Below are 19,258 nucleotides of genomic sequence, written 5' to 3' on the forward strand. Positions count from 1 at the left end.
AAGTCACAGTATTAAGCTTTTTGTCGATTGAGCCACTGAGAGGGCGCATCAAATTAGTACAAAGAAGTTGCCTATTGTATCGAATAGCTGATATTTAAAATCATAAATATCAAGACCATATAATTAAGTTATCGAGTTACTAGTATTTTTGCGTTTTTTGCATGATATACACGTGTTCTGTCGTTGTTTCACGAGCAAAACCGGGTTAAACTATCAACATAGGTTTATTCAGTATAACGTCTATGATAGGTCCGGGTCAAATGATTAAGGCCGGATCAACGTATTTGACATCTTAAAGTCGTAGTATACAATGTTAAGAGCTGAGCGGAGTGATACATTCAAAAGGACTACCAATTGATACACCTACAGGCCTAGTTTGTTTTCAATTGCAATGTCTTTATACCTTTCTGGACATATTTGTACATTTTAAGCAAAACTTTAAAATTTTAAAATTCATAACATGCCCTATAATTATGCAAATGTCTAAACTTTATATAAGTATTGATGTATTACAAAAACAAAATGTACCAACGGGACAAAAAAAACCATGTAAAAGAAAGGCGGACAATAGTCCAGAAAACAGTACATAGAACAGTACATATTGAGTAAAACAAACTCATATGTACGAACTTGAATAAACAATTTTCAACAAACAATTGTTTCCATATCATTTAAGGATGTTCGCTACTCTGTTTAAAAATAACAAGCTTTTTAAAAGAATGTTATAAATTGAAAGTATATAAATAAAGAAACTAAAAAAGCAGAAAAAATGGAGGGTCCGTGTGCTTGTTTTCGAGATATAAGCCGTTGAAAATTTGGCGGGAATTAATTCTCTCTAGGTTTTTCTTTCACTTAACATTGGCACCTTTTTTGTTTAAAAAACTATGAAAAAATAACAAGGATTTCATAAGATTTTGAAATATGGCTTTTTAAATAAACTGTAATAAAAATATGAAAAGAAAAGTAGGGGTTAGTGGGCAATTTTTTTTTTAATAGTGGGCAATTTTTTTTTTAATAGTGGGCAATTTTTTTTAATGTTATAACATGGATAAAACCAGAGGATTCCGAAAATCTGGCAAAAATTCAAAAAGTAGAGGAGCAAACATCCTTAAGACCATCATATATCACATGACGTTGTTATTTTTAAAGAATTTGGTGTTGTCAGTCAGCAAATATATCTCACATCTTCTTTCATTTATAAAGCTTAAGATAACTAAAAATGCCTTACTTCTTAAAATAAAGATTTAGAACTTCATAAATTGAATAGATCTATTTATGAAACCGTATGCTGCAAAGTAAAAGGACTTCTCCAGTAAATATTTGTTTTCCAATGATGTATAAAACACCAAAATCTTGTTTAAATAGCTGTTTTATAGAATTAGTTGCAACTGCTTTTGAAAACAATGTCTTCAAAATAACCTACATTTCCAATCATTAAGATACGACACAAGAAATCTCTGACGAGGGTTCGGATTTGAACAGACATAAGCATATTTTATTTTGTGTTTAACGTCTGCACGAATTAACCCGTTTAAAACAAAATAGTTATTTGAAAAGTTGATGTATTATCTCATTTCCTTTTACAGCAAATACTATGTCACATGTTGTGTGAAGTAAGACTATAATTAGATTATTTGTCCGTTATGCCCACATAACCATTACTCAATGAGATTATCGGATATGTATATTGTTATCTTTTGTTTCTGGTTATCTTTATTTTACTTCAATCAAATTAAAACAAATTTGATAGATCAGACGGGCACGAAATTCAATTAAAGTAATTTTTTCTGTAAAGTTTGGGAATCTTATTAGTTTATTGCTATATTCCTAAATATCATTACGAGATTTTGTACTTTGGAGTTGTTGCACACTATTAGATTAAGTATTTCATATGGGACAACTCGGAAGTTATGGGATACACGCCGATACTGCACTTTGAACTTTATAACTTCTGTTGTTATATACTTTACAAAATGGAATGGCCAATTATACATCATCTCGGACGTTCAAATAAAAAGATTGCGAGATTCAACAAAATTACAATACCTCTCAAGTGATTTCAACAGGCCACTACACGTTGCTGTTCCTTTCCCAAGTGATTTAAAACCCGCAACTACCTGTGTTAGTGCCTCTCAATTGAAAAGAATCCGCATGACATTAGGTATCCTTTATTATCTAACTTTTCCGGTTTTGGAGTTTTTTTTAGTGTTGAATTCACTGAAATAGGGAGTTTTTCCTTGGGTAAGATTAACAGTTTGAATACCTTTAGATTACTTTTTTTTTGAAATTTTATCTTGTTGACGTATGCTCATATATCCCTTTTATGGTTAGATTACGATGAAATAAGTATTTTCCAATATCTTATTCGGTGAAAATGTAATTTTAACTACAAACACTCTAGTAATAAATCATTTCTAATTGGCAAGAAACGTCTTCATACCATATTTCAAAGAAAAAACGACTCTGGAATAAGACATTTCAAGGCAAGCAAATTGATTGCTAGAAAACAAACTGAAAAGGGGGTGAGCAGGGCATCTTTACACGATTTGACAATTATTTAAAGAAATATAAATTTAATTAAAGTAATCATTTCTTTGGTATTAATTAAACTTAGGTTTTTACATTACTCATCCAATACCATTAACCTAGCAATCAATTTAATTACACAACACATGACACAATCTACTGATGTACCTTCTATTGCAATGAATTGTTTTTTCCGTTTATTTTCTAGAAATGAACATCGGTAAACTACTGTTGTCTCTTTCTGATTTCTTAAACAACAATAATCACCCGACATACCATCTGTTATTTAGAATAATATAACAATAGATCTTGATGTATTAAGCGATTCATGTGCACAGACATCCAAAATCTCTGAAATATTTCAGGTGATTCAAACAGGAGTCTTAAGGTACAAACCTCACATTTTTGTCGTGTTTTATTTTTTCTGATTTTGGCTTTATTAAAAGGATTCAAAAGATTATTCTCAATCTTCCAACGAATAAATTTTGTGTCTAGATAAAAGAAACAAATACAAACGTGTTAATTACACGTTATGACAAAATTCAACAGTTACCAAATTCAAATTTATTTACTTTTGACAACTAATTTCTAGTCAACTGTACTCGAAACTAAAAATTAAATAATTGAAAGTATCAAATATTCAAAAAAATAAAACCAACCTTACATCGCACCCCAAAACAGGGAGACTGAACTGCTCATCTTTTGAAATAATTTAGTTTTAGTCCTCAACCGAAGACAACTTCTGAAAAAGTAAGCCTTCCAAATTAAAATCTGCCAAGTAGTTTCAGAAAAAAAATGTAATTTTTTCAGAGGGTTTTAAAGCTTCCACCAATACCGTTATCCGTGTTACCATATCGATACTAGGGGGTCTTCCAATCATTTGGTATACACTTGCAATCCATACATTCTGCGAGTCCAACACAAAGCAAGAGAGTCAAATATGTCTGATACAAATGATTAAAGTATTTATATCTAAATCTATAAACATCTATTTTGAATTGAATATGCCGGCAAATTGCCGATCTATGTTTAATTTTCTTTTCTAAAATTTAGATTCTAAACTTGACATGACTGAATGTTTTAGATAAACAAACGTTAATGACTCGGAATGTTCATACAGAATGAAGAAAAATCGTAAACACATCTTTACAACATATTTGAAAAAGGGCATTAAAAAGACAAAGAGCACTAGACAAAATTAAGTAGAAATCACAAGACAAACGCAACATATTATTTAACAGACAGAGGAATCACAAAAAGTAAACAAAATTACCCCAACAAAAAACACCATAATATAGCCTGTTGTTGCTCACATTGTTGTTGTTTGGTCTTTGGTTCATAATTAGACGTGTTGTCTTATTTTGAAAAAAATAAAATAAAACAACAAATACCGAACTGCGAAGAAAATTCTGAACGGAAAGTTCATTTGAATTTAACTCGGAGTTCAGTATTTTGTGATTTAACTTTTTCTTTCCATAAGCAAATAGCAATCTCAAATGCTCAAACACATCAAACAAATGGATAAATACTGTTATAAATAAATAACACCCATCCAATTTCAACAGGGGATACACAAAGTCCCCCCTGCCCCCTCTCCCCCAGAAAAAAATAAGATCAAAAATAAAAAATCAAAATCAAATATTGCAACAATTTCAAAAACAATATGGAATTTTGGAAAAATGTATATGAGAAAGAATTTTTTGTTTGCCTGATTTACAAAGCAAATCTTTTCTCGGCAAAATTCTCCACAAATTAACGTTATTCCAAAACTCACCAAATAAAAATATAAATTAAAAAATACCGTAATATTTGCCAATATTGTGCACCAACATCGATATTAAAAAATGTGAAGTGGGATTTCCCCGTAACAATTTTCAATTTTATATCGTGGCATAACAATGAGTAAAAGAACGGTTCATAAGAAATTCATTCGTTATTTTGGTAAAATCTGGGGTGTTGAAAAAGCATATATCATTCGCGCTCAGGTTTTATAAATTTTCAACACCGGTGTAAAATTCTGTACACCCTTGATTACACCAAAATAACTTATATCATCTTCTTTCTGAATTCTGGGTCTTCAATCCTTTAATTTCGTTTTCAATTTGGCTTTGAAAACTTTTTTTATTCGAGAGTCACTGATGAGTTTTTTGTAGACAAAACACGCTTCTGGCGTACAAAATTTAAAGTTTGGGATTTATAATGAGTTAGTTCTACATAGACAAGAGAGACAAATATGATGATTACGTAATTTTCTCTCAAAACAAATCTTTTAATGGGGTTATATAAAAATATAGAAAAAACCTTTTCTTACATTCTGATTTAAGGATGTGTTATCTAATGAAATCCTATGAAACGTAATAAATCAAAATCTTTCTAACCTTAAGCCTATTAATAAAGTGATAGTAAGATATACTGGCATTCTATGGCATCAATCCAATTTGGTATTAGACAACATGACAGCAAAAACAGCTAATACTTTGAAAACAACGACTTCTTCATATAAATTTGATTTGCTTACTTTTGATCGGAAAACGATAAGAGGAGTCATGTTGGTTCATTATCATTTATTTAATGACTATAAATAGTGCTGAAAATTAGTGAATTTGACTTCTTTACCAGCTTTGGCAATAAGTCACATAATCTCGATGTTTCATATAGATAATTCAATTTCCGACAAAAAATAAAAATTTAAACTGTCAAATAATATAGTTTTACTTAAACACTTTAATGAAAGGCGACAGCAGTTTACCGATTTTCTAAACTTAACGAATTGAAATATATAATGAAAGGAAACCAACACGAGGGAATTCTAAACTAGAAAATATATTGTGTATTTGTTCAAAACCCGAGAACCAACCAACATAAAATAAATTGAATGACCTTCTTAATTAACTTTAAAAAATAATTTTTTACAAAATAACAAAGAGAAAATACCATAAGGAAGTGACATAAGCTACAAACGGACGACGATAGGCTAAGCCTCTCATGAGTTCTACGCCATCCCGACTCTGTAAACATGTAAATTAGTATGGGACTATCGAAAACTAATCAGATAAAGGTTACAAGAAATCCCAAGTGCATTAATATATTTTACATTGGACTTTTGTTTGTTCAACAAATATTACCCTGATTTTAAACCATGATTTGTAACATCATCATAACTTTAAAATTTTTCATTTTAAAAACAAAAAAACGTTTTATAGACTACGTTAAGAAAAAAGCAGTACGCTAATGTATTAGGGATGAAAGCGAAGTTGTCATGGAAAGTGGCCCCAAAAGATGCTATTGTCTTTTAAAATGCACATATAGTTCAGAGCTTCTTAAGTATTCGACTGGTTTGTGCAATTGTGCATCATTGGAAAAGACAAATACACACTCCTACTATTCAAAAGGTTTTATAAAGTTGACGAAGTTCACAAGAATTAAATTAAATACAAATAAACAGATGTTGTAGGACTTCCAAAAAGACATCTGATCACCAGTTAAAGTTAGATGTATATAACTATAAATCACCACATGAACTTCAACAATGAGCAAAACCAAACTGTATAGTTATCTATAAAATGTCACGACATGACAAAATGTGAAACAATTCTAACGAGAAACCCCAATCAATAAAGAGAGTGGTAAAGGGTTATTTTCGTGCATAGTGTTTTTTTTTATTTCACGTGCAGCCGTGCAAAAAGGTCCGTTATTCACCGTTTTTCGTGAAATCGGTTAAAAGGTCAACGTGCAAGAAATTTTTAATTTTCATCGTGAAATGGCGATTTTATTTTGCGTTCCTCCGTGCAGATACCACCGCCTTTACACCCCTCAATAAACGAAAAGCAGATATAACAAACATCAACAAACCACAACAACTAAACTAGGCGCACTTGCCTTGTAACAGAGACATACAAGATGTGGCCCGGGGAGGGAGGTGGGTGTTAAAACATGTGACCTATAGTTGCTTTCATTCACGCCAAATGGGCTCGCGTGATAAGTTGCTTAAAAGTAAGTCATATTTCATCTTAGGTCTTTATTTATATATTGATCCTCACAGAAATTCAGCTAATTATTTAAGACTTGAACAAGGGATTTGAAAACACCCCACACGTAGTTAGTATTAGTATTATATAAGCTTTGTCAAGAATTTTTATTCCGTAACTAGCTTATTAGTCATTATATAATATTTACCTAATAAAGATACAGATTTTGTATTAAGTAATGAAGCCAATGTATCATGATAATTGTCAGATTTAAGTCAAAGTGTGTTACAATGTTTATAACTACAATCTATTTTTCCATTGGAACGTGGTAAGAATAACGGTAATGAAATGTGAGATATCGCAATGTTTCTAAACAAGAACAGATAAAAAAAATCTTTATCAAAGTGTTCAACTTGTTTTGACGTGAAGATTTTAGATATATCTCCATGTTACACATACACACAATCTAAGATATTAAAAGGATAACATACATATGTATATTCAATATTTCAAATTTTATACCTCAAATAGTCTAAAAAACGTAGTAAATGCTACTATACAAAACAAAGAACATCAATGACCTGATACCAATGCTAAGTTTTCAAAATAAACAAACTATAGCTAAAAACAAGTACTGACAAGGCTTTTGAACATTGACATGCACATGACCATTATTAAACTAGCTTTAAGAATACTCATCACTTCCCCCTCAAACATCGATTAGAGAAATAACAAACGAGATATAATGCATATTATAAAAGTATAACGCGTATTTATAATTAAGATTTTTGTTTAATGAAACAAAATTCGAGTTTAAATATTGCGATTTTTGTTTGAATGAAATAAAATTCAACCGTTTTAGTAGATGTTTCTTTTAAATGTACTTTTGATATGATCATCAACTAGAATCTCAAGTAGATTCAAAAATTCTTTTCAAAAAGAATCCAATGTTTTTACAAGCTTTCTATCGCTAGTACTAACATCAATATTCCGTATCAACTTTACAAATAATACATGATGTTCTTGAAGTATAGATTATAAGTATTAATCATCTTAATTACGTGTTTTTATGTCCTTTTTATATATTAAGTCATTATATGTTTTTAATCTGAACTGTTCAGTCCATTCTCTCGGTTATATACGTTTAGAGTATCTCGTTATTTATACATCCTACCATTGTGGTTATTGTGCTATGATTTTTTTTTTGTATTTTTGTCTTTCATTTTTGCTTATGTACTTTGTGTATAGAGTATCTATAGGCCACCTATAAAATATCTGGCTATAGACAGATTCAACAGCATTGTAAATATATTTCATCGCAACATGAAAACAATTACTGACTTATCATTATATTTACTATACCACACATAAGAAATGGATTATAATGTCATGTTGTAAGGAGTTTTATAGACGTCTGTTAATTAAGCCGTTCTACAGTAGGAATGAAGAGCAGTAAAAATGTAATTGATATTTCAGTATACAAATACTGCCTACAGCTTTAAATGCCATCAATTTTTCTTCCTATTCATTATACATAACTTCTGGTATTATACAAAATAGAATAACAGCTATTCAAACTCTTATGTGTAATATCAAGAAAAAGAATATTATTGAATTAACAAATAAAGATTTGTTTGAAGATGTCAGATTCTGAATTCTTCTTCGTGACTTAGTGACATTTTAATGTTGATATCACCGAATGGAGGTATGAAGCAGACCTGTCCAGGAACTGATCTGATTAATCAGATAAAAATAGTAACCAGTCAGCTTCTTGAACGGTCTGGTGGACAGGTTATATCTTCTTAACTAGCCATGTGACAGGTCTCCATTTGACTGGATTTGTAAAACGGTATACACATATATACTCAGTGACAGTCATGCGAGTTAATTCAAATACCACTTAAAAGAAATGTATTTACAAATGGCGCCATGTTTGTCAAACTGTAACGAAACCATCCATAACAAAATACAGAAGGGAAACTGGTCGCCTGACGATTCCTTCTACTCGTTTTTTTTTAATTTTGAGTAGAAATACTGTACATTATAGCATTTTTATTTCCATGAATGTAAATATTGCGACTGAGTGAGTATCGCAATCATAAGATTTTCGCATGTTGATATCTTTAACAGATTTTCCTGAAATCGTAGTAACAAATTTTTTCTTCTTCATTATTTAAAAATTGCAATACTAAACGGACATATTAATTTCTGAATTTACAATAATTAATCAATAATGTTTTTATAACTCTTTTGTGGCAAACCAAAAAAGTATTAACTATTGTTTTCCAAAAAACTTTTAACAATAATACCGAGCTACAAGGTTAAATCAATTATGGGGAAGTGTCCAAAACCTTACATAACCAAACGCTTGACTTTGTCAACCAACGGATTGCATGGGAAACAGCTGTTATATTTGGTACTTGGTACAGATATTTCCCGCAGTAAATAGTTGGTTAAAGCTGGTTTGATAGCTTTCTAAATCTTCCACTTGTATGGCAGTTGTTTATAGTTCCGTTATATTGACGAAATTGTCTGGGAAACCTCAAAAGGCATAATTGGCTAACGTGACACTTATTGGTATCCAACATGAAAATTGTGTAAACATATATCATAAATATACAATACAACTGACTTATGATATAAAAAACAAACATACAATTAAATCAAACAAAAACAACACCAAAATAAAATAAAAATGAGACTAAAACAAAAACATCCAATTCATATCGCACCTTTGTACCCACCCGCATTAGAAACGCAAAAAGTTAAAAAGACAATAGCTGGATGCAAAAATATCGAGCAACACCAAGAATCATACGACCTAAAGAAACATAATACTACAAAGAAAGAAAAAAATGGATAAAATGAATAGTAAATACAGTTTTACACAACCTCGAATCGAAAACACAATACTATACTGTTTTAATTGTGAAGTTGAAATTGAAAATTCATCTACATTTATCAGGCCTTTGCACCTTTCGTTGGACTTTTAAATAAAAAAAATATTTGACAATACCCTAGTTCATTGATTTTATGTCCTGAAAGAAGTGATATCTTACAAAGTCTGAGAAGCAGCACCAGCTCTTCAACAGCAACGTCACAATGTGCGAGGAGACTTTATCAAGCTTGCTGTTGTCAAGCGTAAAAATTTCAAAGGGAGCGGAAACGTATTAGTAATAGAACGATAAACATATTATAGGGTTGTTTACATACATATTCTATTGAAATTATATTGTGTTCCCTGAAACCTCGTCGTCATTCTTCTCTTAAGAGAAAACACAATTGTTTCCCTTTTGTCTGGATATCATTCTTCGCGTTTTCTATTCCTCGCGAATCCCACCCACCATTTCCTTGCATCAACTTCGATATTTGATTGGTGATATTTTTCAATAATATACTTGCTTGATTGGAAGTTAATTGTAGAAACAAGTTGTTAACTGAGCATTGAGCTAATTATAAGAGATCAATGTTAAGTTCAGAATGGATCTGGTTCCAGTAGAGCAGTTCTGATCCCCGTTAATTTGTGTGCAGGACTACCTTCGTCCTTTGAGACACATCTTGCATTTTGACGATTACAAAATCATTCATAGGACAAAAATTTGATTTTACGTAAATTTGAAGTTGTCCAAAAGATGATACCATTAAGAATAATCTTGCATATATTGGTCTGAAGTTCAATTCTTCAGCTTTGTAATTCATTGTGATAGCTTTAGTAACTTTTAAGCATAAGGAGAAAAACATAAGAAAAATGATAAAAAAAGATATTCCGCCATATAAAAAAAGACGAAATATGTAGAGTGATATTAAAGAATTGATTTGTAATAATTAATTGCATTTATCAGTAAAAAAAGAAGGAACATCTAAATGAAAATATGTCAAACACCAAATGCATGTGTTCTCTTGATTTGGGTTCTTCATATCTCAACTACAGTAGATGACCTACCTAAACTCAAGTGCTTTAAAATCTTATGTCTGGGAATCATAGTAGTTATCTGTTGCGTGTCTTTGTGTTTAGACTCCGAAATCGTCGTATGCTTATGTTTTGAGTGACTGTCTGAGATGTTTAACTGAAAGTTCTCTGTAATGTTGACCTCGTTAGTATTGACTGAATCTTTAAGAGCTGGTTTCTTTGTGATTTGATTTGATTGCAATTTTCTGTCATCAACACTGGTTAATTCAATCATGTACATTCTATTTGTTGTCTCATCGCTCAAATTGTCTCGTGAATTTGATTTTTTTTCCTCGTCGTCTTTTATAAACGTGATAGAATTATTCACAGAATTCTGAAAAGAACCTTGCGTTCCTTTGTCGTCCCCGCTGCTAATTTTGTATTTGCTTTTATCTTGTTTATGTATATGATAAACTGTGGAATTGTCTTGGGACACGAAACTTAATTCCAAATTCTCTGTTTCATTTCCGCTTTGCTTCTTTTCTGAGATTGAATTTAAATGGTGTTCATTCAAATAAAGTGTTGAGTTATTTGTTCTGTTACTCGTGACAGGAAATGCACAATCCAATAAAAGGAAACAAACAAACAAATAATTAGGTCCGTGAAGAATGGTATCGGATGACATCTTAATACAGATTTCCTTTATTTAGACTCCTGAAAATATAAAATAGAATACAAAGTGACAAATTAGATATGAGGTCGAATCATTTTTCAAATTGAATTCTCCAATAATGCTTCTATTTATTTTTTAATTTCATTTTTTTTAATACTTGTTCGTATAGAGATGAATAAAATGAATACAACAAAAAACCAAACGTAAAGAAAGACAGTAAGTGTTTCCATAATTTGGTTGTGACCGATATGGAATATATGTGACAATCTTAAACGGTGGTATTATAAGACACACATAGAAATGTACAATCAAAATTATCAAATTCGGCAGTCCTACATAAACAGCAAAGAAACATACGTCGATTACTTATTTAGCAAAAATTCAGAGGCTCCTGTTAATGGAAAATATATATTTCAGATGAAACGATGATTCAGAACTTATTCCTTTTAATGATTTCCTTGATAGATGGTTGCTGCTTATTAATAAGCTTCTGAACCAAATGTTCAAAGTGGTTAAATTGAAAAAATTCCAAAAATTGTAGACTCCATCACGAGTTTATTGACCGTTGTGAAAAATCGGTTTCACAAATGACGATAGATATGTTCCAATTGTTGTAACTTCAATCCCATCCTCTTTTCCTCGAATGAATAAGAATAAGAAGCATATGCATGTCGTCTCAACTGATTTTCGGTTTGACTTTTTTATTATATAAATTTCAAGATTGTTATAGTTTAATCTAAGTAGACTGATATATAATTCATTTAACATCACAATCATACCGATGAAGGATATCTGTTATCCGAAATATTTATAAATAATTACATTTATAGTTTCCTTTTTTTTTGTTATTGGTGTTGTTGTGCACACTTTTTAGGCGTTTATATATATGTATATAAAATTGAGAATGGAAATGGGGAATGTGCCAAAGAGACAACAACCCGACCATAGATAAAAACAACAGCAGAAGGTCACCAACAGGTCTTCAATGTAGCGAGAAATTCCCGCACCCGGAGGCGTCCTTCAGCTGGCCCCTAAACAAATATATACTAGTTTAGTGATAATGAACGCCAAACTAATTTCCAAATTGTACACAAGAAACTAAAATTAAAATAATACAAGACTAACAAAGGCCAGAGGCTCCTGACTTGGGACAGGCGCAAAAATGCGGCGGGGTTAAACATGTTTGTGAGATCTCAACCCTCCCCCTATACCTCTAGCCAATGTAGAAAAGTAAACGCATAACAATACGCACATTAAAATTCAGTTCAAGAGAAGTCCGATTCTGATGTCAGAAGATGTAACCAAAGAAAATAAACAAAATGACAATAATACATAAATAACAACAGACTACTAGCAGTTAACTGACATGCCAGCTCCAGACTTCAATTAAATTGACTGAAAGATTATGATTTAATCCTATGAACATCAGGCACAATCCTTCCCGTTAAGGGGTTTAGTATCATACCATCATAACATATATGAGATGAACATAACCCGTGTCATGCCAACAACTGGTTTTTTAATAAAAGTGTTTAGTTCCGATGCAAAGACCCTATATTTGAATCAATATTAAAGCCAAAATATGCAATCTTTAATGACCTGATATATATATACAACTCGTCTAAACATCAACCCAACAATGTTAGATCTGTAGATTTGGTTTTTCCCTCGCCGGGATTAGAACCCATGCTATATATATTATTATTAATTATACAGTAATTATACAGCAATTTTAAAGATATATTACATTAAATATAAATGATTAATACTTATACTCCATACCAGATGGTGTTTATAAAATAAATACAATAGAATATTGTGTCTCTCTAATACATATATATCAAAATTAAAAATAAACTGCATCACTACTACATGTTTATTTAGTTTTTGGAATGCTTATTTTCTCTTATTTCAAAACAAGTACTTATAAATCTTGACACTGACATATTATCATTTTCAGACTCACATGACATTAACCAAATACATTTTTCATACTTTTTACATTGAATGCGTGCTTCTTAAAGAATAAAATCCCGTTCTTTTTCATATGCAGTGTACTCTATTAAAAAATGAAACTCGTCTTCAACCTGCATTTTTTTACACTGACCACAAAATCTTTATCTTTATCGATCTTTTTATACCTATCTTTCTCAATATCTAAAAAAATTAAAGTAACACGTTAAATAATTTCTTGCGTTCGAAGCGCTTTTTCTGGATTTACCTTCATTAGGAACGCTCAAAGCCAAACATTTGAAATCCGAAGATGTATAAGTACCGAAACCGATAAAGAGCTATATGTAAAAAATACCTAAAATAAATAGCCAGGCAAAATTTCTGTCCCTATCCAATATACTCTCATATTCAAGTGGTAGTCTAAATTTCCCCGACCATCATCCCAAATGGCCTCTATTGTGAGAAGACCTACCTATTGTATTTTTAATGAACTTGTTCTCGTCCTGAATATGCATGAAATATTTGCCACTGGACGTTAAGCAACCAACAATCAATCAATCAATCTAAAGCCAACTTAGCCTGAGGGAGTTAAAACCTTAGTTTCTTAAAAATTTATAAACGGACAATTTTAGTAAAGTTAGTTGAATCATGTCAGTACAGAAGTACCACCAGCAGAGGTATCGACCCAGTGATGTAAAAAAAGGAAAATACATGTAACACATTTAATAATTTTTTGCGTCCGAAGCGCTTTTCTAACTGATGAGCGCAGATTCTAAATTGAGTTAAGCTTTTTCGATACTGAAATTTGTTAACTTGACATAAATATGCTTCCCTTTTGAAGATGTTTTAAAATTAAAATCAGAACGCAATTTTTTAATATTTACATTATCGTCTATAGCTTTTTCCAGCAAATCCATATCAAAATATTCTTAACCTTTTCAACGTCGAAATTTACTATATCAATATCAGTACATTTTAATATTATTAGAATACCAAGATCTTATTACATTTGTGTGTGTCAATTAATTGCACTAGAGCTTGTTTTAACAAATGATAATTTTCTAAACCATTCATTCTTTTCAAAAAATTAAGAAATAACAAATAATGTCAATATCTAATGCAGTTAAACCTAAATCTCCCATAAAAGCTTAATTACATATGACTTTTTATTTACAGCCGATAATGTATTGGTAGACCTTTAAACTTAAGTTCTCGCTATCAAACTTTCTAAAAAAAAATCTCAATATCGAAGGGTTTGTATGTTTAACATTGAAAGTGACCTATTGAATTAGACTAAATCTTCGGTTTGTACTTATATGAGCAACACGACGAATGCCACACTTGAAGTAATATCTGCTGACCCTTCTGGAGCACCTGATATCGACATCAGGGTTTGATGGTGTTTCTTGTAGTTTGTGAAGAGTTGTTTGTCTTTTCGCCTTTTTTTTTTGCACTTATATTTTGCCAATGCATTGTGAGTTTGTTTTCGACCTATGTAGTTTGAATATTCTTTTGCCTATCTTGTGCAATTTTTCTGTGCCAAACAAATAGACAAAAGTGAAGCATTTGAATCCTGTTTAAGGTGGCTCGGGCCTTTTCGAAGTTACTATCAGAAGTGCCGTATTTTTTGTCATTTTAATCTTAAAAGAGAGTGAATCAAATTGGTCGAAAAAAAATAGGGGGTCCCGGACCATTTGAGCTCAATATATTACTTTTAAAGAGGTATGTAAAAGGGACCTTTTTTCAATGAAATGATAGGGAAAATAGAGGTGTTGACGTATTTTTATCGAAATATCAAAAACCCGTTCTATAACACTTGGTCCAAAACTGTAATATAAAAAGCTGAAATATTGCTTTACAGAATGAGGAAATAAAAAGCATAGGTCACTGATAAGGAAAAAAAAATATTTGGCCTTAAACCCAAAAGTTTGGCGGGAAAATGGTGAAATCTGGTAAAATGTCATTTTGAGTCTTTCACAGATACACATAATAACGATAATAATTTGTTAGTGACAAAAGTACTATAATTTAACCATTTTAATCAATAAAAAATAAAAAATAAATAAAAGTGAATTCACAACACAAATTTTTCGTGCGCATGCGTGAAATTATGTGCAGTCGAATAGTCCCGAGCCCCGTTAAACTATGAATAAACGAATATATGTTAAAAAAAAATCCCTGAAATACAAGACAATTTCAAAAATGCACCTGTATAACTAGAAATTTCATCAAATAGTCCATTAAGCCAAAACAGACGAATTTAAAAGACAAATCTTGATAAAGGCAGACGACACTAACGAATAACATTGATATGTCGCAGAAAAATAACTCCTGCCGCTGATTTTATTTCATCTAATCTAACGTAGACTGGAGAACAACTACACACATGCAATCATCATACAAGTTTGGAGCGTACATAAGAAACCCCGTCATTGGTTTCTATTTCCATGGAAATCCAATCCAAAGACTAAACAAAACATGAAATAAACTCATGAGCTTCATCAGCATCGACAGTTCTTGTTGCGTTGGAAACACCTGTTGTGTTACTCCTCTTTGGTAATTGGATTTCGTGCAGATTTGTAAATCTCATAATGAAGGTTCTGAATTCTATTAAGGCTAAACTAAAATATATTTGTATTTATATTGAGGAAGCTCTGGATTTGAGAGACCACCATACTGTTTCATCAGATAATTATCCTTTAAAGTAGTTTTTGCATGTACATATATATCTTATATAGGTGATTGTGTGTTTTAAGTAAAATTATGAAAATTTAGAATAATCGTGCTGTATATGTGTATGATATCAATATGATTAAGAATGTAATGGTATTCATAGAATATACTTAGAATGTTATGGTATCCATATAATTTACTTATGACTTGTTGTTACATGCATCTTTATTTCATTTATGAAATTATATGTTGTTTTAATAATTTTATTGTCTGTATTTGTATCAGGCCTCTGTTTCCAATAAATATTGAATTGCATTGAATTAAGGCTATACCCTTATTTTTGACGTTTTAACCTTTAATGTAAATTTGTCAATATAACGAAATTGTGTGACTGTCATACAAGTAAGAGGTTAAGCCAGCTATAAAACCAGGAATAATCCACCATTTACTTCATAAGAAAATGCAGGTAGCAAGACAGGGATATGACTGTTGTTATCCATTCGTTTGATGTGTTTCAGCTTGTGATTTTGACATTTGAGAAAGGACTTTCCTATTTGAATTATCCTTGGAGTTCGGTATTTTTGTTATTTCGTTTTTTTTAACATCATAGCTTTGTTAATAGACTTTCTTCTATACCGCCGTGTAACCCAATCTCAGGTCAATGTAAAAATCACATGACTTGTTTTTTTGTACAATTCAGTATGCATTTTCTGAAATTCTAAATAGGTACATTGACCAGACTATTCATGCAGAAAATACATTCAATAAAGCCTAATTCTAGACAGTTTCTTTATACCATATTACCATACACTTATTTGCTACTGAAATACAGGAAAAGATATATCGATGAGAAAACATAAATAACATAAACAATTGCTATCAAAAAATTAATTTTCGATAAATGTCAGCTAATATAAACACGATATTAAAATGCAGTCTAGTTTATCACTAAAACTAGAGGTTCGATAAAAAGCAGGTTAACCGAAATGATTTGTTATTTTGATTTGCAAATGTTTAGTGAAAACAACCAATGAATACAAAATAGTGGATGCCATAGACTCCTTTCATGTAATAAAACATATATTGAACAGTAAGGCTTCGGGAAAAAAATCCCACTTAAAACCGTGTGATATATCTGTTGCTGAGAAATTTTGTCATGTCTGCTATTTTAAATGCTTGAATTCACTCTAAAAAAGCTTCTGTGGTACCTATCTACTGTTCCATGTATAGATCACCTCAGTTCCTTTGATTACGAAGCATTTATATTCTACTCGATCATTAAGACTCTATATTAGAATAGATTGATCAGAACAATTGTGATCAAAGGTTTGCGTTATAAGGCATGACGCCATTACGAATGAAAACATTGTTTGATAACAGCGCAGAATGATAGTATTAAGTCCAAGCATGTTAGTACAGATTTGCAAAGCAGACGACACCATGACAAAAGGAAGACAAGTGATATGCAAAATAACCCCATATTCTTATGATATTCTTTATAATAGTTTTAAGGGTAAGCTCCGTGTTAAAATATGAATAAAACAAAACATGGGAATTATAAACAACCATAGGACACACACACACAAATCTGAAAGGTATCTAGAGGTTAACATAAGGTCAGGAACAAAAAAGACAAGATTATACACGTTATACCAATCACTTAATCAGCTCAAATAAAGATGATATTTAAAGAAATTGAACAAATAGTTATCAAAGGTACCAGGATTATAATTTAGTACGCCAGACGCGCGTTTCGTCTACATAAGACTCATCAGCGACGCTCATATCAAAATATTGATAAAGCCAAACAAGTACAAAGTTGAAGAGCATTAGGATCCAAAATTCAAAAAAGTTGTGCCAAATAATGCTAAGGTAATCTATGCCTGGGATAAGAAAATCCTTAGTTTTTCCAAAAATTCAAAGTTTTGTAAACAGGAAATTTATAAAAATGACCACACCATAGACTGACAAAATTTTAAAAACATTACAGAAAACAAATGGAAGGACATTATTACATACAAAACTCACTACGAACGGACGAAGTAAAAGTTTATTACCATATCTTCCAAAAGGACACAAAGACACAGCATCCCATCATGTACAAAAAAAACCTCTTTAAGACTATGAATGCTATTACGATTTCCTCTCTTCACTATGTATATATAGAAAAGAGATTGGCATAATACGGAGTAATAATGTAATTTAAACACTCACTTTTTACAAACTTAGAAACATTATTATCAAGCATGTTCATGTCTATTTTGATTATCAAGAGATAAGGGTGGCATATAATGAGACAACGACAAAACGACACAATAACAAAGGTAAGCAAGTTCATAAACAATAAAAAAAAACTATGAAATATTAAAATTGTCTAAGTAAAGAAAAGTGAAAAAAAAAACACAACAGGAAAATATCAGTTTAAGGAATCATTGACCGGATCCTGACTTGCATAATTAAATGTACATAATAAATCTCACACTACACATTAGAACTCAACCTTTACACCGGTAAGGTACATCCAAAAATCAAATATATACGCGCAACAATAATAACACAAAAATATATCATGATAGAATCATTGCAATTAACCAGAAACAAGCTTAAAGTATTTATCCTATTGATATACAAATAAAAAACTCACATCAATCCTGCACAATTTGGAAATTAGTATGGCGTTCATTATCACTGAACTAGTATATATTTGTTTAGGGGCCAGCTGAAGGATACCTCCGTGTGCGGGAATTTCTCGCTACATTGAAGACCTGTTGGTGACCTTCTGCTGTTGTTTTTTCTATGGTCGGGTTGTTGTCTCTTTGACACATTTCCCATTTCCATTTCCAATTTTACAATAAAATCGGAGGTCATCATTCGGAGAAAATTTTAAAAGTTGGAAAAGCAAATTACATTATTATTAACTTTCGGATTAGATTTTCCTCTAAGTTCAGTATTTTTTTTGTGATTTTACTTTATACATGCATTGCTTATGAATAATTGATTAAATAGGATTTGTCCTCTTTTCATCAGTAGATTAACTGAAGGAATTCCTAAAAATATACCATTAAGGTCTGAACAGAAAAAAAAGCAACACTTACTTTTAAAGTACCATTATTGGTGACGACAACGCAATTTAACATACGTGTAAGTTTGGCTTAATTCTATTAAATTTTAATAATTGATTATTTGTACCTTTCAATCAATATATATGTTTACATCAACCAGTCTGACTTCTATGATAGATGGACTATTCATGTATCAATAAACAATACATGTTATGGTTTTGCATTGAGAAATAGACATCAAGTAAAATTAATATATCCCGAAGGGAATCTTGTAGATTGGTTATCGTTTCTATATAATCTAGAAACAATTCCGTTCTAGTCTGATGATGATTTGTGTCATTCGGGGATAAACAAATTGTATGAAACTATCGTCGTGATGCGATCTATCAATAATAACATTAATACTTTTCTAAGAATATAAGATATTTGGCATAATGAAAATGTAAATTTAAACAGCTGAATTCTTTCTGACTCAATTAACAAAAACAACACCGTGTTATGAAAAAGACCCACA

At 31.0% G+C, this 19,258-nt stretch overlaps 1 protein-coding gene across 2 annotated transcripts in view; it reads right to left on the reverse strand.

Moving 5' to 3' along the window:
- LOC139517325 (uncharacterized) overlaps positions 1-19,258 on the reverse strand; it is a 45,307-nt gene that overhangs the window by 12,846 nt on the left and 13,203 nt on the right. For both annotated transcript variants that reach the window (XM_071308257.1, XM_071308256.1), the window contains exon 2: positions 10,438-11,097. In XM_071308257.1, coding sequence (XP_071164358.1) covers positions 10,438-11,068 — 631 coding nt within the window. In that variant the 5' untranslated portion in view covers positions 11,069-11,097. The remainder of the gene's footprint in view (positions 1-10,437; positions 11,098-19,258) is intronic.

Source organism: Mytilus edulis, chromosome 3 (genome assembly GCF_963676685.1).
Source record: "Mytilus edulis chromosome 3, xbMytEdul2.2, whole genome shotgun sequence".
NCBI lineage: Eukaryota > Metazoa > Mollusca > Bivalvia > Mytilida > Mytilidae > Mytilus > Mytilus edulis.